The following is a 25,114-nucleotide window of genomic DNA, read 5'->3' on the forward strand; positions in this document are numbered from 1 at the left end:
TCCTCTTAAATTCAGTGTCTCAGAGAATCGAATCCATTGCATCAAATAATTGCGTATGTGTTACATCTTCTCTTTGTAGTGCAATTCATGTATAGAGCATTATTAGAATTCATTATGAAACCGCAAGACTTTTTTCCTCATTGAATTTTAGTGAGGAGATATATAAATTGGAAAAATAAATTTGGAAATAAATTGGTCTTATAAATAAATAAATAAACTAATAAAACCAATGGTCCCTCCAAGTAGGCAATGCAATTAATTATTTAAATAGATAAAGAAAATACCTTGAAAAATGAATTATAATCCCACAATAACTTTCCAAAATATTACTTCAGAAAGACAACCCTAAAACATAAATGAATCCAGTTTGAAGAGTCCGGAAACAACCTAGCGAGATATTTTTCAATAAATATGTGTACTTCTGGAAATAATATCATCCTAGACTTCAAATTACTCTACATAAAACAGATAAATAGTACAGAATTTGGCCAAACTAAATGATAACTGAATGGATACTCTGTTACTGAGAAAGTTTAAATGAGATAATATTCTCTCTCTCTTCCTTTTCTGCCCATTAGTCCACTACCATCATCAATTCTTCTCCATTCCCCTTCCTCCTTCCCCGCCAGTTTAAATTTTTATTATTTAACCCCTGGATTACAGCTTTTTCTTCATAATAGGTTTTACTGATTTTGGTCTTTCCCACCATAAATCCAGATTATACAGATGTGGTCTTCCCAAAACACTGCTTTAATAATGTCAAAGAGCTTCGATGATTTCTCTTCATACCTTACAAAATAAAATCCAAATTCTACACACTCAACAGGGCCCTTCTACTCCTCCATATCCACACGACTATCACTCTCTCCTCTACATGAACTGGGAGTCCAGGCAGGCGGAACTACTCTCGCCCGCTGTCGTGCTTTGCCTTCCCACTTGCTTCTGTTTCAGGCATTTCTCCTAGCCTGGAATCTCCTCCGGGCCCCATACCTACTCACCCAAACAAAGCTCAGCCTTCCTGGGCTTCTCATACACTGTCCTTTCTGATTCCCCCATTCAGGGGATTTTATCCTCCTGAATGGGTGAAGCCACAATTACCAAGTCCAAAAGCAGTTCCGTTGTCATCCTGCGTGTTTTCTCTAAAATCTGACAATTACTACTTCCTCCTTGAAGCATTTACCATCCTTGATTTAAAAGACAACAAAAGGGCCGGCCCCGTGGCTTAGCGGTTAAGTGCACGCGCTCTGCTACTGGCAGCCTGGGTTCGGATCCTGGGCACGCACCAAGGCACTGCTTCTCTGGCCATGCTGAGACCGTGTCCCACATACAGCAACTAGAAGGATGTGCAACTATGACATACAACTATCTACTGGGGCTTTGAGGGGAAAAAAAAAAAAAAGGAGGAGGATTGGCAATAGATGTTAGCTCAGAGCCGGTCTTCCTCAGCAAAAAAAGAGGAGCATTAGCACTGATGTTAGCTCAGGGCTGATCTTCCTCACAAAAAAATAAAATAAAAGACAACAAAAACATTTTTCATATTACAAATTATACAGTATATGTTCACACAGAAAATTTAGAAAATACAGACAAGATGAAGGTAAAGGTCAAACACAATCCCATCACTTGCATAACCAGTGTTTCACAGGATTCTATATTCTTCCATTTTTTCTATTCATACACAATATACATAATTATATATAAAGATGGGACAATGTGAAGGTACTTAATGCCACTGAACTGTACACTTGGAGTTGAAATGGTAAATTATGTTATGTATATTTTACTACAATAAAAAAAATATGGGATTATGCAGTTTGTAGTTTTATAACATTTTTCATTTAATAATCAGTAACACATTTCTAGTCCTCAAAAATATTTTTATGCTTGTCTTATATTTTTATCCATGATGATGATAAGTTTAATCATTTGGTTCAAGTGGTGACTGCCAGATTTCTCCATTGTAAAAGGACTTTTCCTCTTTATAATGAAAAATTATTTGTGAGATGATAATTTGAGACTGAAAATTTAGATTCCAGATGTATTTTCAGTGTATATTTTGAAGGTAGAGCCAATAGGATTTGCTGATGGATTGGCTGAGAAAAGTAAAGGGATCACAGATTTTTGGCTTGAGTAATTGGGTGAACGGTGGTACAAATTATTGAGATGGGGGAAAACTTGGGTAGAAATGAGACTGTCTCTTTTTAGGCAGGAGCATCAAGTAGGAGTTCTGTTTCACATAGATGGAGTGTGAGATGCTCATTAAATATCCACAAGGGGGCTGGCCCCGTGGCTTAGCGGTTAAGTGCGCGCATTCCACTACTGGTGGCCCAGGTTCAGATCCCGGGCGCACACTGATGCACCACTCGTCCGGCCGTGCTGAGGCGGCGTCCCACATACAGCAACTAGAAGGATGTGCAACTATGACATACAACTATCTACTGGGGCTTTGCAGGAAAAAAAGGAGGAGGATTGGCAATAGATGTTAGCTCAGGGCGTGTCTTCCTCAGCAAAAAAAAAGAGGACTGGCATGGATGTTAGCTCAGGGCTGATCTTCCTCACCAAAAAAAAAAAAAATCCAAGCGGACTTGTCAGGTAGCCAACCTTGAGAGGTCTGGAAAGGAAGACAGATTTTGCAAATAAGACTAAAAAAGGGTGTCCGATAAGACCAGAAGAAAAATAGGAGAGTGTGGTATTTCAGAAACAAAGAGAAGAAAGCATCTCAAAAGGGAGTGATAAGTTGGGTCAAATGCTGCTGAGAAAGTAAGATAAGAACAGTAGATTGACCTTTGGATTTGGCAAGATGGAGATTGCTGGTGTCCTTAACAAGAATAATTGCAGTGGTATGGGGGTTGAAGAAAGAATGGGAGAATGAATATGGGATATGAAGACAGCAAGTACATATTATCCTTTACCAGAGATTTGCTCTAAAGGAGAATAGGGATATTGTTTCTAGGGAGGGATTTTTAAAATAACGTTGAGAGCCATTATAGCATGTTTCTATGCTGATGGGAAGAATCTAGAAGGGAGAAATTGATGTCATAAAGGAGGGAGGAGATTACTGTAAAACAGTCCTTGAGTAAGAGGGAATAGGATTCAGAGTACAAGCACAGGGAGGGGTTGACCCCAGAGAGGTACAAGTTCAGCTCATCCATGGCAATAGGAGAAAAGGCAGAGTGTAAGGGTACAGACATAGATACACTGGTAGGTTTGGGAGGTGGGAGGATAAGAGCAGTCTTTTCTGATTGCTGTGTGAAATAAGGAAAAGATCTTTTGATTATGCTGTAATATTTTATAGATCTAAGCCATGCTCATTTCTCTACTAAACTGAAGTTCATGTTTTCAGAAAATAAAGGTGGCAAGAGAAGAGCTAGGATGCTAATTTAGTTTTGTTTTTGTTTTTCTAAAATCAGGCTCAGATTTTTGATGATGGGACCAAAAAGACAATTCAATGGGAAAAGAATAATCTTTTCAGCAAATGGTGCTAGAACAACTGGATAGCCACATGCAAAAGAAAGAAGTTGGACCAGTACCTCACCCCATATATAAAAATTAACTCGAGGGGCCAGCCTGGGGGCTAGCGGTTAAGTTCACACGCTCCGCTTCAGCGGCCCGGGGTTCACAGGTTCGATCCTGGGCACGGACCGACACACCGCTTGTCAAGCCATGCTGTGGCGGCATCCTATATCAAGTAGAGGAAGATGGGCATGGATGTTAGCCCAGGGCCAATCTTCCTCAGCAAAAAGAGGAGGATTGGCAATAGATGTTAGCTCAGGGCTGATCTTCCTCACACACACAAAAAAATTAACTCAAAATCGATCAAATGTAAGAACAAAAGTATAAAACTCTTAGAAAAAAATACAGAAGTAAATCTTCATCATCTTGGATTAGGCAATAGTTTCTCAGATAGGACATCAAAATCAAACAACAAAAGAAAAAATAGATTAATTGGACTTCATAAAAATTAAAAATTTTTGTGCTTCAAATGACACTACCAATAAAGTGAAAAGACAACCCACAGAATGAGAAAATATTTGAAAATCACATATCTGATAAGGGTTAGTATCCAGAATATATAAAGAACTCTTCCAAGTCAACAATAAAAAGACAAATAATCCCATTTAAAAAATGGGCAAAGTATTTGAATTGACATTTCTCCAAAGGAAATATAAATGGCTAATAAACACAAGAAAAGATGCTCAACATCATTAATCATTAGGGAAATGCAAATTAAAACCACACTGAGATACAATTCTACACCCAGCAGGATGGTTATAATAAAAAAGACAAATAATAACAAGTGTTGGCGAGGATGTGGAGAAACTGGAAACATCATACATTGCTTTTCCCATTGAGCGCAAAAAGGAGCAGCTGCTTTGAGAAACAGTTTATAGGTTCTTCAAAAAGTTAAACATAGAGTTACCATATGATCTAGCAATTCTAGCCCTAGGCATATACCCAAGAGAACTGAAAACATATGTCCATAGAAAGATTTGTACACAAATGTTAATAGTAGCATTATTCATAATAGTCCAAAAGTAGAATCAACCCAAATGTCCATCAACTGATTAATAAACAAAATGTGGTGTGTGTATATATATCTATACACACATACAATGGAATATTATTCAGCCATAAAAAGGAATGAGATATTGATACATGCTGTGATATGGATTATGCTAAGTGAAAGAAGGTAGACACAAAAGGACATATATTGCGTGATTCCATTTATATGAAATAGGAAGGGTTAGAGGGAGCTTCCTAGAGAAGAAGAAATTTCATTGACCATTAATCGACCATTGACAAAGTGGGACAAGGGCACTCCAGATAAAGGAAATAACGTTAGCAAAGATACAGAGGTGTGAAATCACTGGGATATATATGAACACATGAAATAATGTGGTTGTGATGTAGCCTGGGTATAGGATAAAGAACTGTGGAAGAGTACGTCAGAAAGGTAGGCTGAACCAGATTTTTAAAGGCCTTGAATGCCTTGACCTTTTTTTTTTAATAAGTCCTCTTTGCTTTTATAGAACCTCTATTATGCCCCTTTTAAACCTCCTGCATTAAAAATCATTGTTAACCACATAAAAGTTTGTCTCACTTAATGGACTGGGAGACCACTAAAGATTAGAGACCACGCCCTAGTTCTCTCTGGCTTCTCAGGACCCAGGGCAAAATGTGCAGTACATAGAACGTGCCCAATAGGAGTTTGTTGACTTTGAATTATTAAAATAAACTCAGTTAACTCCACATCATGCCAGACTCTGGTGATCTAGATGCTACTAAAAATGATCTGCAAACATGATAATAAACTTCTTCACCATTATTCACCTTCTCTTTCATCAACCACTCACACTGTAAACAGATAAAAAAATTTTTTTTAACTGAAGTTTGGATCCCAGTGAAATGTCAGTTTGAATAGGCAGAGCAACTGTACCGAGCAGCAGATTTTGGTGAATGGGTAGGGAACTATTTGCTCTTTAATAATTGAAATACCAGAGACTTTCATTTTAAACTATAAGAATAAAAGACTGAAGGTAAACACTGGAAAATATTTTTAATATATATTCAGTTTATATGAAATAGTTTATCTAAGATCTTGGAATATTTATCATGGGAGCTAGTGGTGGTTAAGAAAAGATTAGAAAACTATCTGTTGAGACAAAGTTAGATATTTGTTCTAATTCAGTCTGGGACCTTGGCACCTTTTTCAAATCTAGTTTTCTATGAACCTTTGTTTTGAGGGCCAGAGAGAGGGAACAGCTCAGAAGATGGTAGCTCTGTGGGGGCCCTGTGTGGTGAGGTTTACCACTGTGCTTTTGACAAGATGGTTTTAAACTCTCCTTTTCTCGTATAGGAGCTACTGCAGAAAACCCTGCAGTCAGCAGCACATTTATAATATTCGGTAATTTTTCAAATTATATTGTACATGATATGGTTATGAATCTTGTAGCTAAGAATCCTAATTTCATTTCAGCTTCACTAGTCAGTTAAACATTTTGAAACTTGGCTCCAAGTGGCAGAGAGTGAAACACTATAGGGAACAAACACATGTTCAGGAAGTCACTGGAGTGCCCTTTATGAAGTACAAACACAGGATAGTTACAACTACTTTCTGTTGCTGGCTGGACTTCAGAAAGGAAGAGAGTCATATTTAACTGCAGGAGTTAACAGATTAGATAGCCTGAAGGGCAATGGGCACAGTTAACATTGCTGAATATTGATTCATTATTAATATCATTGAAAATCAATCTTATAAAATGCACTATTATAACACGTGACTAAAAGATGAAGTGTTGCTTGGCAAACATCACAAGGCACACACTTTCTGCCACAAGGGCAGAGAGTTGCACAACGTTAGGAGCCTCATAAGACAATGGATTTCTCCTGTATAAATAAGCGGCACATTACTGATAGAAGTTCAGCATCAGGGTCAGGGCCCCTGTGGGGAGATGGCACAGAGATTAAGTGGGGACAATGAGAGGGCACAACTGTCCTGACTTCTATGACATCTCTAAGGGTGGGCAGTGCAGGGTTCCTGTGAGTGAGTACTTTCCAAGGACCAAAAGAGAGAAAACTGACACATAAAATTCTATTCTTTTAGCATCAGACGTCAACCTCTGAGAGGTCTAGGTCAGCTAGATGAGGAGAATGGAATTTAAATCCACATTGAGCACATATAATAAAACCACAACGATAAGGACTATGGCAGCAGCATTTAAGTATATGTCTACTAGGTAGTGTCGTGGATGCAAAAAGTAAATAAATAAATAAAACATAAAACACAGTCCCTCTCTGTCAGGAAGCCATAATCAGGTTGAAGAGAGAAGTATAAACACACAAAAGGGTGAAGTAACTCAAGGTAGAAGACAGGCAGGAAATAACTTGTAAAATAATCAGAAGACATATATTAATCTCAGCCTGTCAACTAAATATATGATCCTAGATAATTCACCTAACTCAATAAATATTTGTGAAATGAATAATCTTTTCAGAACCATGGTTTCTTCATCCAAGGTTACGTTTCAGATCTGAAATTCTTTTTACAGGGCTACATGACAAAACTGATATAGACAAGAAAAAATGTTACATGTAGGATTATTATAATGTTTTCCAGCATTGAGGTATAATTGATAAATACAAATTGTTTTCCATAATGGCTGTATCAATTTACATTCCTATCAACAGTGTACAAAAGTTTCCTTTTCTCCACATCCTCACCAACATTTGTTATCTCTTATCTTTTTGATAACAGCATCCTAAAGGTGTGAGGTGATATCTCATTATGGTTTTAATTTGCATTTCCCTGATGATTAGTGATGTTGAGCACCTTTTCAAATACCTGCTGGCCATTCCTATGTCTTCTTTGAAAAAATGTCTATTCAAGTTCTTTGCCCATTTTTTAATTGGGTTATTTGTTTATCTGCTATTGAATTGTACACGTTCTTTATATATTTTGGATATTAACCCCTGATCAGGTATACAGATTGCAAATATTTTCTCTCATTTAGTAGGTTGCCTTTTCATTTTGTTGATGGTTTCTTTTGCTGTGCAGAAGCTTTTTAATTTGATGTAGTTTCTATTTTTTGATTTTTGTTTTTGTTGCCTGTGCTTTTAGTGTCACATCAAAAAAATTATTGCCAAGATCAATGTCAGGGAGATCTTCCCAATGTTTTCTTCTAGAAGTTTTATGGTTTCAGGTCTTACATTTGGGGCTTTAATTCATTTTGAGCTAATTTTTGAGTATGGTGTAAGGTAGGGGTCCAGTTTCACTCTTTTGTGCATGGATATCCAGTTTTCCCAACACCCTTTATTGAAGAAACTATCCTTTCCCCACTGTGTATTCTTGGAATCCTTTTCAAAGATTAGTTGACTGTATATGTATGGTTTATTTTGGGGCTCTCTATTCTGTTCCACTGTTATGTGTCTGTTTTTATGCTAATAGCATACCATGTTGATTACTATAGTTTTGTGATATAGTTTGAAATCAGGAAGTGTGATGTCTCCAGATTTGTTCTTCTTTCTCAAGATTGCTTTAGCTATTTGAGGTCTTTTGTAGTTCTCTATGGATTTTAGGATTTCTTTTTTATTTCTGTGAAAAATGCCATTGCACTTTTGACAGGGATTGCACTGAATCTGTAGATCTCTTTGGGTAGTATAGACATTTTAACAATATTAATTCTTCCAACCTATGAACACAGGATATCTTTCCATTTAGTTGTGTCTTCATCAATTTCGTTTATCAGTGCCTTATAGTTTTCAGCGTACAGATCTTTCAGCTCCTTGGTTACATTTATTCCTAAGTATTTTATTCTTTTTGATGTTGTTATAAATGAGATTGTTTTTTTAATTTTTTTTTTTTTTTTTTTGGTGAGGAAGATTGTCCCTGAGCTAACATCTGTGCCAATCTTCCTCTATTTTGTATATGGGATGCTGCCACAGCATGGCTTGATGAGCAGTGTGTAGGTCCCTGCCCGGGATCTGAAGCCACGAACCCTGGGCCACAGAAGTGGAGTGCGTGAACTTAACCAGTATACCACTGGGCCAGCCCTCTTAATTTCTTTTCTAGAGTGTTCATTGTTAGTGTATAGAAACACAACTGATTTTTGTATATTGATTTTGTATCCTGTAACTCTACTGAATTCACTTATTAGTTCTAACAGTTTTTTAGTGGAGTTTAGGGTTTTATATATATAAGATCATGTCATTTGCAAACAGAGACCATTTTACTTTTTCCTTTCTGATTTGGATGCATTCAATTTCTTTTTCTTGCCTAATTGCTCTGGCTAGGACTTCTAGTACTATGTGGAATAGAAGTGGTAAGAATGGGCACCTGTGTTATTTCTGATCTTAGAGAAAAAGCTTTCAGCTTTTCACCAATGATTATGATGTTAGTTATGGCTTGTCATATGTGGGCCTTTATTATGTATTATGTTGTACCTAATTTGTTGAAAGCTTTTAATCACAAAAGGATGTTCAACGTTGACAAATCCTTCCTCTGCATCTATTGTGATGATCATATGATTTTTATCATTCATAGTCTTAACGTAGTGCATGATATTGATTGATTTGCATATGCTGAACCATCCTTGCATCCCAGGGATAAATTCCACTTGATCATGGTGCATAATTCCTTTAATATCCTGTTGAATTTGGTTTGCTGTAATTTGTTGAGGAGTTTTGCATCTATATTCATCAGAGATAGTGGCCTGTAATTTTCCTTTTCGTTGGTATCAGGGTAATTCTGGTCTCACAAAATAAGTGTAAAAATGTTCCCTCCTCTTCAATTTTTTGGAAGAATTTGAGAAGAACTGGCATTAATTCTTCTTTAAATATTTGGTAGAACTGGATAGTAAATTATAGAAATTTCCAGTGTAGTGCATGATCCCCATTTTGGACCAATTACAAAAATAAATTCTATAGTTTTACATATGGATAGGGATATCTGGTAGTACTCAGTAAATATTTTTGAACTAACCAAATTAAACCTTTTTTTTTTTTTTTTGTGAGGAAGACTGGCCCTGAGCTAAAATCTGTTGGCAAATCTTCCTCTTTTTGCTTGAGGAAGATTGTCCTTGAGCTAACATCTGTAACAATCTTCCTCTATTTTATATGTGGGATGCCTCTACAGCATAGCTTGATGAGTGGTGTGTATGTCTGCGCCCAGGATCCAAACCCGTGAATCCCGGGCCACAGAAGCAGAGCGCACAACCCAACCACTATGCCACTGGGCTGGCCCCCAAATTAAACATTTATTACTCTTTCATTTTATATTTGAATGCACTTTATAGAAATTTGAAAAATATATAAAAGTATAAATGAAAAAATGACCCAATCTCCATTCCACCACTTAAAGATATTAACATTGTGGGGAATAGTCTTGAAGTCTTTTCCAAATAAAGAGTGTGTGCATGCAGAAAAACAATGTTTGGTAGAATTCACTCATGGCATCATCTGGTCTTTGGCTTTTCTTTGTTGACAAGTTTTTGATTACTGCTTCAATCTCATTACTTGCTATTGGTCTGTTCAGATTTTCTATTTCTTTATGATTCAGTCTTGGAAGAGTATGTTTCTAGAAATTTATCCAGTTCTTTTAGATTATCCAATTTGTTGCTATATAATTCTCATAGTAGTCTCTTGTGATCCTTTGTATATCTGTGGTATCAGTTGTAATGACTCCTCTCTCATTCATAATTTTATTTGAGTGCTCTCTTTTCTTCGTTAGTCTACATAAAGGTTTGTCATTTTTATCTTTTTGAAAAACCAACTCTAAATTTTGTTGATCTTTTCTATTGCCTTTCTAGTTTCTATTTCATTTGTTTCTGCTCTAATTATTTCCTTCTTTCTGCTAACTTTGAGTTTAGTTTGTTCTTTTCTTTCCTAGTTCCTCAAGGTGTACAGTTAGGTTGTTTGAGATTCATTCATTCATTCATTCATTTATTTATTTATTTGGAAGATCAGCCCTGAGCTAACATCCATGCTAATCCTCTTCTTTTTGCTGAGGAAGACCGGCTCTGAGCTAACATCTATTGCCAATCCTCTTCCTTTTTTTTTGTTTCCCCAAAGCCCCAGTAGATAGTTGTATGTCATAGTTGCACATCCTTCTAGTTGCTGTATGTGGGATGTGGCCTCAGCATGGCCGGAGAAATGGTGCATCGGTGCATGCCTGGGATCTGAACGCGGGCTGCCAGTAGCGGAGCGCACGCACATAACCTCTAAGCCACGGGGCTGGCCCTTTATTTTCTTAATGTAGGCCTTTATCACTATAAACTTCCCTTTAAGAACCGCTTTTGCCATATCCCATAAGTTTTGGTATGTTGTGTTTCCACTTTCATTTGCCTCAAGATACTCTGACATCCATTTTGGTTTCTTCTTTGACCCACTAGTTTTCAGGAGTGTGAAAATTTTCATATATTTGTGAATTTCCCAATTTTCCTCCTGTTATTGATTCACAGTATCATACCATTGTGGTTGGAAAAGATACATGATTTTAATATTCTTAAATTTGATAAGACTTGTTTTGTGGCCTAACTTGTGATGTATCCTGGAGAATGTTCCACGTGCATTTGAGAAGAATATGTTTTCTGTTGCTGTTGGATGGACTGTTCTGGATATGTCTATTAGGTTCATTTAGTCTACAGTGTTATTCACGTCTGCTCTCCCTTTACTGATTTCCTGTCTGGATGATCTATTCGTTGTTGAAAGTGGGGTAGTGAAGTCTCTGACTATTATTATATTGCTGTCTATTTCTCTTGTCAGTTCTATAAATATTTGCTTTAATATTTAGGTGCACACATATTTACAACTGTTATACCTTTTTGATGAAGTGACCTCTTTATCATTATACAGTGGCCTTCTTTTTGTCTTGTGACAGATTTTGACTGAAAGTCTATTTTGTCTGATGTAAGTGTAGCCACCTCTACCCTCTTTTGTTTACTATTTGCATGGAATACCTTTTTCTATCCTTTTGCTTTCAGTCTGTGTGTCCTTAAACTAAAGTGAGTCTCTTGTAGGCAATATATTGTTGTACTTTTTTTCATCCATTCAGACACCATCTGTTGATTGGAGAATTTAATCCATTTACATTTAAAGTAATTACTGATAAGTAATGACTTATTATTGCCATTTTCTTAATTGTTTTCTGTTTTGCAGTTGTTTTGTTCCTCTCTTCCTGTCTTCCTTTATGATCTGTTGATATTTTTTGTAGTGGTATATTTTGATTCCTTCATCTTTTGTGTATCTACTAGAGGTTTTTCTTAGTGGTTACCATGAGGCTTACATAAAACATCTTTTATATAGTTATAACAGTCTATTTTAAGCTGATAATTTTAATTGCATACAAAAATTTTACAATTTTACTTCTCCTTCCCCCTGACATTTTATGCTATTGTGTCACAATTTACATTGTTTTATTTTGTATATCCATTAAATTATCACAGCTATAGTTATTTTTAATACTTCTGTCTTTTAGCTTTTATACTATAATAATGATTTATTACATACCACCATTACAGTATTAGAGAATTCTGAATTTGACTATATATTTACCTCTACTAGCAAGTTTTATACTTTCATGTTTTCATGTTGTTACTTAGCTTCCTTTTGTTTCAACTTGAATAACTCCCTTTCACCTTTCTTGTAAAGCAGATCTACTGTGGTGATGAATTCTCTAAGCTTTTGTTTGGGAATGTCTTTATCTCTCCTTCATTTCTGAAGAACAGCTTTTCTGGGTACAGTATTCTTGGTTGGTAGTTTTCTTTCTTTCATACTTTGAATATATCATCCTATTCCCTCCTGGCCTACAAGGTTTCTGCTGAAAAATCTGCTCATAGCCTTACAGGGGATTCCCTTGAATAAGATGAGTTGTTTTTCTCTTGCTGCTTTCAAAAATTCTCTCTGTTGTGACTTTTGACAATTGTATAATGGTCTCAGAATAATCTTGCTTGGAGTCCTTCGAGCTTCATGCATCTGCAAGTCCATATTCCTTCTGAGATTCATGAAGTTTTCAGCCATTATTTCTTTAAACAAGCTTTCTTCCCCTTTCTCTCTCTCTTCTCCTTCTGGGACTCCCAAGTAGTATACATTCATTTGCTTGATGGTGTCGTATAGGTTCCCCATGCTTTCGTCAGTTTTTCATTCTTTTTTCTTTTTGTTCCTCTAGCTAATTCTAAGCAATCTATCTTCAAGTTTGCTGATTCTTCTTTCTTTACGATCAAGTCTGTTGTTGAAGCTCTCTACTGAATTTTCAGTTTGTTGTTGTATTCTTTGGCTCCAGGATTTCTGTTTGGTTCTTTTTTTTTTTTTTTTTTTTAAAGATTTTATTTATTTATTTTTTCCCCCCAAAGCCCCAGTAGATAGTTGTATGTCATAGCTGCACATCCTTCTAGTTGTTGTATGTGGGACTCGGCCTCAGGATGGACGGAGAAGTGGTGCCTCGGTGCACGCCCGGGATCCGAACCCAGGCCACCAGCATCGGAGCGCACGCACTTAACCACCAAGCCACGGGGCCGGCCTGTTTGGTTCTTTTTTATGGTTTCTATTTCTTTATTAAAGTTCTCAATTTGTTCATGTATTGCTTTCCTGATTTAATTTAGTTGTCTATCTGTGTTCTTGCATCCCATCAAGCTTTTTAAAGATGATTATTTTGAATTCTTTTCAGGCAATTTGTAGATCTTTATTTATTTGGGTTTGGTTACTGAAGGTTTATTAGTTTCCTTTGGTGATGTCACGTTTGCCTGATTCTTCGTGATCTGTGTAGCCTTGTATTGGTACCTGTGCATTTGAAGGAGCAAATACCTCTTTCAGTCTTTACAGACTGGTTTTGACAGGTAAAAACTTTCTTCTGTTGGGTCCCTGAACTGATGAAACTGCTTCTAGGATCTCAGTTGAGGGAGGGTGGAGCCAGGTCTTGTGGCTGCTGCTGGGTTTGCAGTGCGGTCTGTGGTTGGCAGACCTGTTACCAGGGGCTTAGGCAGGCATGGATCTTGTCTGGTCCCTGAGATGATGAGACTGACTCTAGGATCTTGGTCAGTAGGGCTGGTGCTGGGACAAGGGTCTGCTTCAGGATCCACAGACAGTGGGCCTGTTACTAGGTAAGCAAATAAGTGTGGCTTCTGCCAGGCAGTTCCCTGGGTAGGTAGAACTGGCCCCTGCCTGTAGCTTAGAGAGGCTGGAACTGAGTCACAGGGCTGCTTCAGGGTCCTCAGCTGTGCTGAGGTCTGCAACCCTGCCTCTGGAGGTATGGATGGGTGTGCCTCCTGCCAGAGTCCTAGGTGGGTAGGACTCCCCCTGGACCACGGCTGAGTGGGGTTGAAGCTAGGTCACAGGGCTGTTTCAGGATCCAGAGGCAGACCAAGTTCAATGGGCCTGCCTCCATGAGCTCAGAGGAGTGTGTCTCCTACCAGGTCCCTGGGAGGGCAGGACTATTCCTCGACTACAGCTGAGAGGGGCTGGAGCGAGTAACAACACTGCTTTAGGATCCTCAGTCAGAACGAAGTTGGCAGGCCTGCCTCTGGGGACATGGATGGGTGTGTCTCCTGCCAGGTCCCTGGGTGGGCAGCACTATTCCTGCCCCCAGCTGCAAGGGGCTGGAGTGAGTCACAACACTGCTTCAGGATCCTCAGTCAGAAGGAGGTTGGTGGGCCGCCCTCTGGTGACATGGATGGGCGTGTCTCTTGCCAGGTCCCTAGGTGGGAAGGATTGTTTCTGGACTAAGGCTGACAGGCGCCAGAGCCAGGTCATGGGCCACTTCAGGGTCTACAGCTGGGACTGAGGTTGGTGGACTTGTTATCCAAAGCATGGGAGGGTGCATTCCTCCCTTGGAGGACAGTGCTGGTGGCAGGACCAAGGCCAAATGAATGAGGCTGTAGCTGAATTCACAGGGGGACAGGGCTGTTTCCAGGTCTGTAGCCACAATTATGGAACCATGATTTGTGAGCCTGCCTCTTGGTTGCAGGCATGCCTTCTCAAAACAGCCCTCCTTGGTCGTGGGCTCTACTGAGTTTTTGCAACCTGAATCCCAAAGCTCCCTCAAAGGCTGCCAAGTTATTGTTGCCATGGGTGGGATAAGAGTGGGGAACCTCCTATTCTGTCATCTTGCCCTATAATTTTTAAAGCAAATATCAATACAAAATCTGACACATGATCTAATCTTGAAGAGAATATCTGAAACCAAGACAGTCCTGGAAAGTGTGGGTTATATGGTTGCTGTAGGTATAAGAAAAAGCCAGGCATAGAGTTGAAGAAGAAGGGGCTAGAAAGACAGGTAGAGGACAGAGGAAGGAGTCTCTTATAGGCTGGGCACATGTAAGCCACTAAACAGTTCTGAGCAGGAGTATGATTTGTTTAAACTTATGTGTCTGCAGAGGTGATGAGGAGTGTGGTAGTAATAGGGCAAAATAAAGACAGTGAGATTGTCAAAGAGCATTCTGGAATTGGCTGGCTATGGATGGTGATAGGGGTATGGGGCAAGGGAAGAGTTTGAGGTATCTGATGGATTAGGCTGACATGTCTACTAGTTAGAGTGACCTATGAGTATGGCTCAGTAGAGTATCCTGGATAGGAGATACAGATGCAGAAGTCATTGTATAGAGTTAGGAGTTGAAGACAGAAGCATAGGACCAACTTGAGTGAAGAAAATGAATCCATTAGATTAGTGGAGTGCAGAAAATATAGTAATTATCACAAGGTGATGGAGGCCTAAATTAGAGTTGATATCGCGGTGTGGAGGAATGGGGAAAGGGATTTTGGAAATACTGAAAAGGAAATACTGACAAGATTTGGTGACTGATTATATAGAAGGTCTGAGTCTAGTGTTTGAGAGAATGAAAGATATAACAAAGTTGAGAGGGAAAGAGGAGAAAATGAGTTCTGTTGGGGCACAGTGAGTTTACGGTAAAGGCTGGAGTGGAGACGGCTGGTAGGCACAGGCAACGTAGAACTGAGTTCGGGTCTAAAACAGTGATTTGAAAATTATCATTCTGTGACTAGATTAACTGTGGAAGGGACAGCAGACAGAGAGGGAGCAAGCAGCCAAGGAAGGAGACTTGGAGATCACTGAATTTAGATACAGAAGGGAATAGGAAGGAACATCACAGGAGGAAGGAAGGAGGAAAAAATATAGGAAACAGGAAATTTTCAAGAATACGTGAAGCACCACTATATTATCAGTATGACGAAAATTGTTAAAAAGTGGAAAAGTATGCAAAATATACTCCTGTGTAAACACACTGAAAGAAGTCTGGAAGAATATACAACCCAATCTATAATAGCAATTACCCCTGGAGGAGAGAGGAGGGAATTAGAATTGGAGAGCAAGAGATTCAACGGGAAATTTAGTCTCATTACTGATGTTTTAAATTTTCCTAAGAAAAATGTATTCCCCATGTAATTCAAAAATATTGAAAAATGGAATAGATAATAAAGGCACTTTAGAATACAACTCTTTCAGGCAGTACACGCTATCCCTGGGAAAGATTTGTTTTTAATACACATTGAAAAGTGATTTATTATAGTTTCCCTATTTGTCTATCAAATTAAGAACACCTCTGCAATATAAGCAAAGATATTTTCTTTAACTCTATATTCTTCATCATATTCTTTTAGGTAAATAATTGGCATAATAGTAGCTATTTATTTATTCCCATTGCAGAAAATGAAAGCATTTTAATCACTCCTAATTGCTTTAACTCTTTACATAAGAGCCAACTACAACACTTTGACTAACCGTCAATGTGTCTACAGGACATTCACCTAAAGGAAAGGAGACCATGAACTTCTGTTGACACTCAGACCTACTGACATTTTTCTAGAGTCGCAAAGCTCACCTTAATCACAGTAGCATACCAGGCAACTTTTCTGCTTATGAACAATGGACCTATGACATTTTTTCTGAAACTGCCAAGATGTTGGAGCTTTTTCTGTTTCGATGTCTCCCTGAAATAGTGATCACTTCACTAACTTGTGATTATTGCACAGTAAACCACAATCTGGAATCCTTCCAGGGATGAAAAAACAAAGAGCTTTGCCCACCTCTTCTTCTCCCTCCTTATGAGTCACCTTTCATGAGGACCTGACCCTTATCCTGCCACCATGCTCTGTAATACACAAAGAAAAGTATGAAGGAACAAATTCTTTTAAAATGGAACAAACACAATCTTCTCTGAAGAGAGCATTTACTTACAACAGTAGTTGTATTTTAGCAATTTGCAATCAAGTGACTTTCTTGTTAAAGCATCTCCATTTCTCCTTACCCCAACTTTTTTCTTCTGTATTTGTATTTTTTTAAACAATGTTATTGAGGTCCATTTTACATATCATAAAATCTACCTTTTCACGATTACAGTTCAATGATTTTTAGTAACTTTACCAAGTGGGATAACTATCGCCATAAATCAGTTTCAGGATATTTTCATTCCCCTTAAATACGGTCCCTCAGGACCATTTACAGTGAATCTCTGTCCCTCCCTGGCCGCCACCCCCAGCCTCAGACAGTCACAACTCCACTTTCTGTTTCCATAAATTTGCCTTTTCTGGACATTTCATATAAATGGAATCACCCAATATATGGTGTCTCGAGTCTTCACTCTTGTTTACAGAACAAAACAAGAGATTTTCCTTTGGCCAATCACACATTGAAGGAAATATATTACCTCTCAAATAAAACATTACAAGAAATACTATTTAACATCTAAAAGACTAAAAATATTAACCCTGTTCTCTAAGTTCTAAAATTAAAAAATTCTTAAAGTAATATTGTAGTGCTAGAAACATGAAAAATGATCATTTATCTATTTCACATATGAAACAGATAATAAGATAGCTATCTCTGAAGCTTCAAATCATTTTAAGATCTTAAACTTTACATATAATACGGAGCTTTCCCTTTTACTTTTTTAGGATAGATATGTAACTTTTCTTTTCAGAAAAACCTTTAAATGGCTTGTTTCTTAACTACCAGTTAATACCTGTAGTTTGGTTTTTGTGTTATTTTCTTCCTCAGTATCTTTAAAAGGAATAAGTAGTGAGAGGGACTGGAATGTTCCAGCCTTGCTCAAGGGCTGCACCTGTCCAGTTACCTCCTCATTTCTGCGAGGGACTCTGACCCACCAAACCTGTACACCTACTTCCACAGTGGAGAGGGACAGGCCTTCACTCCTTAAAGCAGGCATGTCAGATTAGAAATTATGCTTTTCAGTCTATTGTGAATTTTAGTGATGCATCTGTTTTAATTACAAAAAAGACTTAAAAGTATTTTAGGAATAAATATGCTGCCAGTTTTAGAAGATATAGATGGATTAGTTAACGCTTTCATTGAATGAAGTGAACATGTCACTAAGCACTTCTGTCTTTGGCTTGGAATTCAGTATAAAAAAGATCATTCCACTGCACTCTAACAAAATCAAGAGATATTTGTCTTTAGGCTTTTCTCATGAAGCCACTCTAATGGTGAGAGATTATGAAGATTAGAAAAATGATTGCTGTTTATATGATTACATCCTCAATGCCAATTTTAGACAATTACAGAAATACAGAAAAAATGCTATTCATCTAAATAAATAATGTTCTAAGATGGAAATCAGCCAATAAGCAATAAATGACATCCAGCTCTTCTTTGGACTCTCAAAACATCACATTTTAAAATGTGTTACTCTTCTATGCTTTCATTTTTACTGGCACTATCTGAAGAGTAGAAAAATAATGAACACTTGCTGATAAAAATTTGCATTTGTATTACATCTCAAGAGGCAATGAGACTATGTATAAGATTTGAAACTAAGAAGAAAAAAGATCAAAGTGACTCAACCTGGGAAAAAATATTGAATAAGGTCTAAACTTTAAAAATTCAAAGTTATCAAAAACACACTGTTAGCCAAAAATTACTTCTCAAAAGCCCTAGAAATCAACCTTTAACTTGCTGTTGAGAAATCACAGAACACTTCATCATTCGGGAAATCTCAGTACCAAAAGTTCTTTCTTGGTTTTATCTTTGCTGTTAACTGATATGGCAACTCTGCTGAAAACCACATTGTTATGTATAAATGTGTTGCACTGATTTTAATAAGTGCAAACAGAATGACTCTATTTTTCATTTTATAAAGTAAATCAAATTTACCAGATCATAGGTCAAACAAGAATAGATTTTGCTAAACTGTTTTTTTTTTTTTTTTTCTTTTTCAAAGAGCAACTAAAAAAAATAAAATCAATACTAGGAAAATCCCAGATAAATGCTTCTTGACAATTCTTTGGAAAAAAGTCAGTAGGCCAAAGTAAATATTGCATTAGAGAACACAGGAATAACCATATACTTCATAGACATTGCCAACCTTTGTACTTAAGACTGGGGTGACTAATAAACTGTTGAGAAAAGTGGAAACTTCCCTAAAGAAATGATTTAGAGAAAGTTGTGTGTGTGTACAAAACACACTTTTGTATCTATTTAAAATTTATGAACTAAACAATAACTTGTTCTGCAAAGTAACTGCAGATGAAAACAGCTTCCCAAGTTCATTTTTGAAATGAAATTGGCATAATATCTATTCTGTTACTTCAAAGATATATATAAAGCATTTAAAATTTATTTTTCGTTAAATTTATTTTAATTATCTCCATTTGTCTTTTGATAATTTGTCTTACAATCTATTAAGAGGTATGTAAAAAGTAAAAATCTCTGCACAGACCCTCTAGATTTATGGATAGACAGGAAGTTGAATGCGTTTCTGCGTGATGGCAAGTAGCAAGGTTTGACATGGAGGATGTTGTTCTATCTAATCCTTTAAGGCTTCTGAGTGTGCAGGAATCAGTTCTTCGAGGCTGGACTTCAAAAAATTGGAAAGTATATAAGAAATTCATAAATACTAATATTTGTTTTAACTGGAGATATGCTGACCAGGAACAAACATTGGCAAGAGCAATGTTAGCTGTGCCTTCTCTCCATAACCTCACTTCTTGATGTGTATCTCAGAAACACAAATTCATTCTCCAAACAAGAAGCTCTTTGTCACCTTTAGAAGCAGGCAATTTTTTTATTCTTTCATTTTCTGACTGGATGAATAAAAATAATGATAGAAACAACAAACATCTGAATTTTCCTTTTCATTATTTCACTTAAGACATTCTTGGCATAATTCTTCACAAAGTAGTTTGGGAAGATAATATCTACACTAGCTTGTGTCAGCCAGTCACTTGACCCTGGTTTTTAAACTAGAGAAGAAAACTTTAAAAAGGCCCAGTGTTTTCTATCTGTGCCCCTTATTCTTTTCTGGACTTTTCCTCACTGACCAAGGCTACTTCCTCTACGGATCACACTCTTTCCCCCTCCGCAAGGAAGACTGCCCTGCACAACACTGGGAGCCTGCTCCTTCACAGAGGCCCCAACGTGCAGAGGGCACGAGGGGCCCACTCTCCCTTACTCAGGGCGTGGCTGCCTGGTCTAGAGTCCCTCCTGGAGGTGCCTGTTCTATTATCTCCTGGCCTGTAACATCAGCCTCTGTCTCTCCATGGACTCTACCTGTTAAGCATACAAATCTGCCCACATTTCATTCATTAAAATATTATAATACCCCAAACGAGGCAAACAAACAAACAAAACGACCCAACCCTTTCTGGACCAAGTCCACTCCTCTAAGCAATAGCCTGTTCTCTCCCTTCCCTTCAAGGCATAGCCTCGTTCACACCTCCTTGTCCTCAGTGACTGATGAAGACTTCCCCGAGGCTCACCATTTGTACTGGATTACTCCCATGGCCTCCTGGCTGTTCCCTTTAATCTTTCCTTCTGCACAGTCGCCGCAGGATCTTTTCTAAAATACAAATCTGTTTTACATCATTTTCAAGAGAAAATCCAAACTCCTTACTACGGGATACAGTTTTTATGATCTGAACTATTTAGCTTTGTCTCTGAACCCACTTTTAGCCTCTCCTACATTCTCTATCTAAACTCCAGACATCCTGGATCCACTGCTGCATGTGCAGTGCTCCTCCAGGTTCTCCTCCCCGCCTGCCTGTCCTGGCACACGCTGTGGTCCTCCCAGGAGCACCTTATCTTGATGTCCCTGCCCAGTGAACTTCTGCTTATCCTACGAGCCTTAGTTCAGAAGTCGCCCTCTTTTTGAAGCCTTCTCTGACCCTCATCTCCCCACATGGTCTGTGTCCTTCCTCTGTCCTCGTACAGCACCCTGTATTTGAAGCCTTGTAAGAGGAGCACCTGAATATTACTTATGACTTTATCGCCAGCCCGCTTCACAGTGCCTGGTATATGATAGGCACGGAGTGCACGTGTGTTTAATGATAATTACTGAATTTTTATTCATGATCCTCTGTCTCCCCAAGTGCAGGACTTATGTCTCTCATTCTCTGAATCTCCAGCACCCACAAGTAAATGCCACATAACTAGATCTCAACGAAGATTAATAACTATTAAAGGAACCAACACTCTAACCGCCTCCCAACTCTCCTTCTTCCAATTGATCCTGCTGCTGATGGAAGATTGCTTTTCCTAACATACCACCTTATCATGGTTCCCATCACCCACCCCTAGCTGGCTGAAACTTTCACCGGCTTCCTATTACCTGTAGGATGAAGCCAAGCTTCCCTACCTCAGTCCTTTTGCTTAGAACTGCTCTTTCCTTGACTGTCACAGACTCTCTCCTCCTCCCCCTGTATGTCTCAATTCAGGCCTTCCCTGCCTACTCAAACTAAACTGGTCTTCGAGTCAGTCTGTTACATTCACCTGTTTTAGTTTCTTAATATTCCCATTTATTAGACCTGAAGTGATCTGCTTCACAGGCTTTTTTCCTATGTGTCTCGCTATGGACTCACTCACTGGAATGTAAGTCCTTAAACACCGAGGACTGCCTGGCCTTGCTCACCACTGCATCCTCCTCCATCCTAAAGCACTCCCTGGAACCAGAGGTTAAGTGCTGAACATTTGCTTAATGAAGGCAAGACTGAATGCAAAAATGCTTCAGGCTGGCACTCAAGGTCCTCAACGACCCGGCCTCACCCCACTCTCCCAGCCTCCAACTAATTCCTCACATGACACTCCGTTTGCTATTTCCCAGATACCCACCATGCCTCCTAACTAGGCCTATCTACAAGAGCTTTGTCTTCTTTTCTTTCTATTTAAGTTATCTTCATCTTTTAAATCCATCTCAAACTCCATCTCTTCTATGAGGCAATCCAAAGTGGTAAGCTCCTTAACTACATTATTTATCTATTTAATGTTTTAAACATCTTTCAGTTCTCTAGAGCTCTTTGTCTTGTATTTGTAATGGATTTTTTTAATTTTAGAAATAGGTTTTAAGTTATAATAAAAGATAAAAATATTCTTAAAAGGAAAAAATCTTAATGCTAGGAATAAATAAGATTCAGACCCCATTTTCCTTATTTTAAGAAAATTGCAAGCCTTTTTCTTCAAGTATACCAAAGAAGTTTGCTCTCAGGTATAATGTGCAACATAATGGTTAAAAAGCAACATTCACAATTTGTTAATGAGAGTTGGTTTTAGTAACAACTCTGATGTCTGCTTTAATTGCAGATAATATTGGCCACTGAACATACTGAAAAGGCATCCAAAAAGTAACTCTTCCAACTTTTAAGTGTGAGCCTACCTTAGTCCAATTGATTAAAGAATTTGTTTTAATCCAGAAAATAAAATATAACAAACCAAAATAAAATATAACAAAAAATATAGTGCTTCTGTGATAAGAACTATTAGTCAGAAAATTCTCAAAACTTAGAGTGAATTTTAAATAGTTTTACTGATCTGCATCCTGTTGACCCCAGTATCAATACAGGCAAACACACCTACATATGTGGGCCTACACATCAGAGCAGGCAATGCAGTATGTAACATGGAAACAAAGGAAACATGCCAACCTGGATACTGACTTGGCACCAATAGCGTCCTCTGCTGAATTCACGTCACCCCAGCAGAGTTTTCTGCGACTTAGCCGTAGGCTGACGTGAGGAACGCCATCAGATAGCTCTGGCTGAGGTACCCCGTGGGCCTTAATAGATCCCTCACTCCCGGACTCTGGGATCTAGAAAATAAAATTTAAAAAAAGAGAGAGAGAGTGGAATTAAAAAATCTTTCAAATTAAGTTATTGAAGATAATTTATTCTAATTTATTAATAACACTCCAGAAAAATATCAACTTAGGTATGGAATTAAAAATACAAAATTAAAAATACAAAAATTCTTATATAGCAAAGGGCACAGTGAAGGGGAAATACCAATATTTCCAAGGGGAACCTTTCAAACCATATATGGCCCACATCCCACTCCTGGATTCTGATACAAATCTTCCCCAGGCCTAGCCCTCCTTAGAATAATCATTCTATGTAATGAGAGATTATAAGAGTATATCAGACTGCAACCTGGAGTGGAGGAAAGAAGCAACAGAAAGAGGCAGGAAAACAAAAGGCTGAGAACCACTGAAACAAAGGATGCCAACGCCAGAAAGGTGTCCAGAAATATTTACTACCAATAAGCAAAATACACACCAGTTTGCTAATGGTTTCTATTGTAATCCTCTCTTATAGTGCAAAGTATGGTCTAATAAATTTTCAATTAAGAAAATAAATAGGAAAGACACAATCCTTTTAGTTCTCTTATATCTCTGGAAGCATAGGCAACACAAGTGCCAAATGAATACCGGGTGTATTGACTTCTCATATCTGAGGTTATGTGCTCCCTCCAAACCCCAGAAACACCCTCATGCTCTCTTATTTTAGATCAGAAAGAATGTGAATTCAACCAATATTCGTTTCCTAAAAATGTGTAAAAATCATGTCAGAATTGCAGGAAAATTTCAAACCTTCAGATCAACTCTGTTCGTTACACTGGAAGTTTTTTCTCATCTCTAGGACTCTTCTCATGCTTGTCCTTCCACCTGGAATGTCATCTGTTCATCACTGGCCACTCACCAATTGCCCAAGACCAAACCAAACCCTAACTTCCTTTGAGGCTGAGATAAGAATCCACTGCTCACAGAGCTTCTCTAGCTAACCTCAGGTCTTACTAACCTTTCCCAAGTCTGAACTCCCGTAACATTCCACCACACAATGTACGTTTGGTTATGTGTCGTCTGAGAACCTTAACCTCAGTTGTCTCGTGTTTCTAGGTTATATGGCCTCAACCAGATCCTGGAGATGGAGATTACAGCCTCATCCTCTTCCTATTTCTCCCCTTCGACCCCTTCCCCTTCTTCCTCTTCTGTATATTATTTTTAACATTTTTACCATAAAGTCTAGCAAAGTTTTGAACTCATTAATAAATACTTTTTGTCAGATAACACACTTTTCAACTACAAGATATTCCCAAAACACTGACTGGTCAAGAGGCTAAGATAACAAACAATTTTAAAAAGTAATATGGGGACAATTATGAACATAATTGTTTAATAAATTCATACCTCCCTGAGGATTACATTAAAATAATATATGAAAATAATTTAGCAAAGAGTTACATTTAGCATAGAGCAAAGTAAACATTCAACAAAAGCTAGCTGTTATTAACATTGTTGTTATGTAAAGTTTGCCCAAATCTGATGATTAGCAATTAATTGTTTGGTTGCATTTTTCTGCAGAATATTTATAAGCTCATGAAAATCAAGGAAAGAAAAAAATTTTTAAAAATTACGAACTAACTATAGTTCATAGAGATATTTGTCAAGATTACTTCTAAAAGAAATATTCAGATAAACAGCAAAAGAATATGAAAAGCACAAATATATGCTATTCTATATTTCATAAATGGGCTCCTTTTGCATGTGACTCTTTTTCATAAAAGCAGACATGAAAAATCAATGAAACACTGAAAAACTAGTAAGATTTCAAATTAGTTAGCTAAAAAAAATCTTACCCGATTTAATTCTCTCTCAAAACAAATACAAGAGCAGTTGTTTGGTAACATTTAACACCATAATGTTAAAATAAGGACACGACATGTTAGGTTCAGTGATAATTTCTGGGTTCTAAATTTGATTCAACAATTTATGTAAAGAAGAAATATTCTAAGGTAAAAAAGGTAATATGCAGCTTATTCCATTTTGTCAGTTTACACTAAAATATACTACATAATGCAAATCACTTAGAACTCAGATACCAGCAACTACACCAGATACATTTATCTGTGTATTTCTGTGATGACTTAATTTCTACGGAAATAACATAGACTGATTGTCACTAACCATGAATATTACAATATAAACTCATTATCAATATATATCAAGGTAGTACAAAGAATTGAACTTGTGCACAGAGAAAATACCACATGAAGCTTATGAGAGAACAAAATTGTTAAGAAAAAAAGTAGCTCAGTAACTCTGAGACTACTGGAATATACACACATATTTTAAAAGGAATGCATATTTTTAAAGGTCATTAATGATATCTTCTTGAGGATGTATCTCGAAGATTATACATTTTCACATAGGAAAAACGAATAGAGTAATAAAATTTTAAAACCTGCTATTTTACTGATGCAATTAATTTTAGTACAAATATATTCACTTTGATGAAAAGGAAGAGATCACTTTCTTTACTTTAGGTGGAAGTGAGCTTTTTTAGGAACACATGATTTGAGCCTTGGCCTTATAATGTAGGTAGAGAGATA

The 25,114-nt window shown here is 37.6% G+C and overlaps 1 protein-coding gene across 11 annotated transcripts in view; it reads right to left on the reverse strand.

The window, feature by feature from the left end:
* FAM13A (family with sequence similarity 13 member A) overlaps positions 1-25,114 on the reverse strand; it is a 346,516-nt gene that overhangs the window by 106,524 nt on the left and 214,878 nt on the right. For 9 of the 11 annotated variants that reach the window (XR_015552950.1, XM_087434589.1, XM_087434588.1 and 6 more), the window contains exon 7: positions 22,375-22,538. Coding sequence is in view for 10 of the 11 variants with exons in the window: in XM_087434589.1 (XP_087290715.1) it covers positions 22,375-22,538 (164 nt within the window). In the remaining variant the exon portion in view is untranslated. The remainder of the gene's footprint in view (positions 1-22,374; positions 22,539-25,114) is intronic. The other 2 variants (XM_087434583.1, XM_087434585.1) reach the window with 1 other exon arrangement.

This window comes from Ceratotherium simum, chromosome 8 (genome assembly GCF_057802395.1).
Source record: "Ceratotherium simum simum isolate JZ-2026a chromosome 8, ASM5780239v1, whole genome shotgun sequence".
NCBI lineage: Eukaryota > Metazoa > Chordata > Mammalia > Perissodactyla > Rhinocerotidae > Ceratotherium > Ceratotherium simum.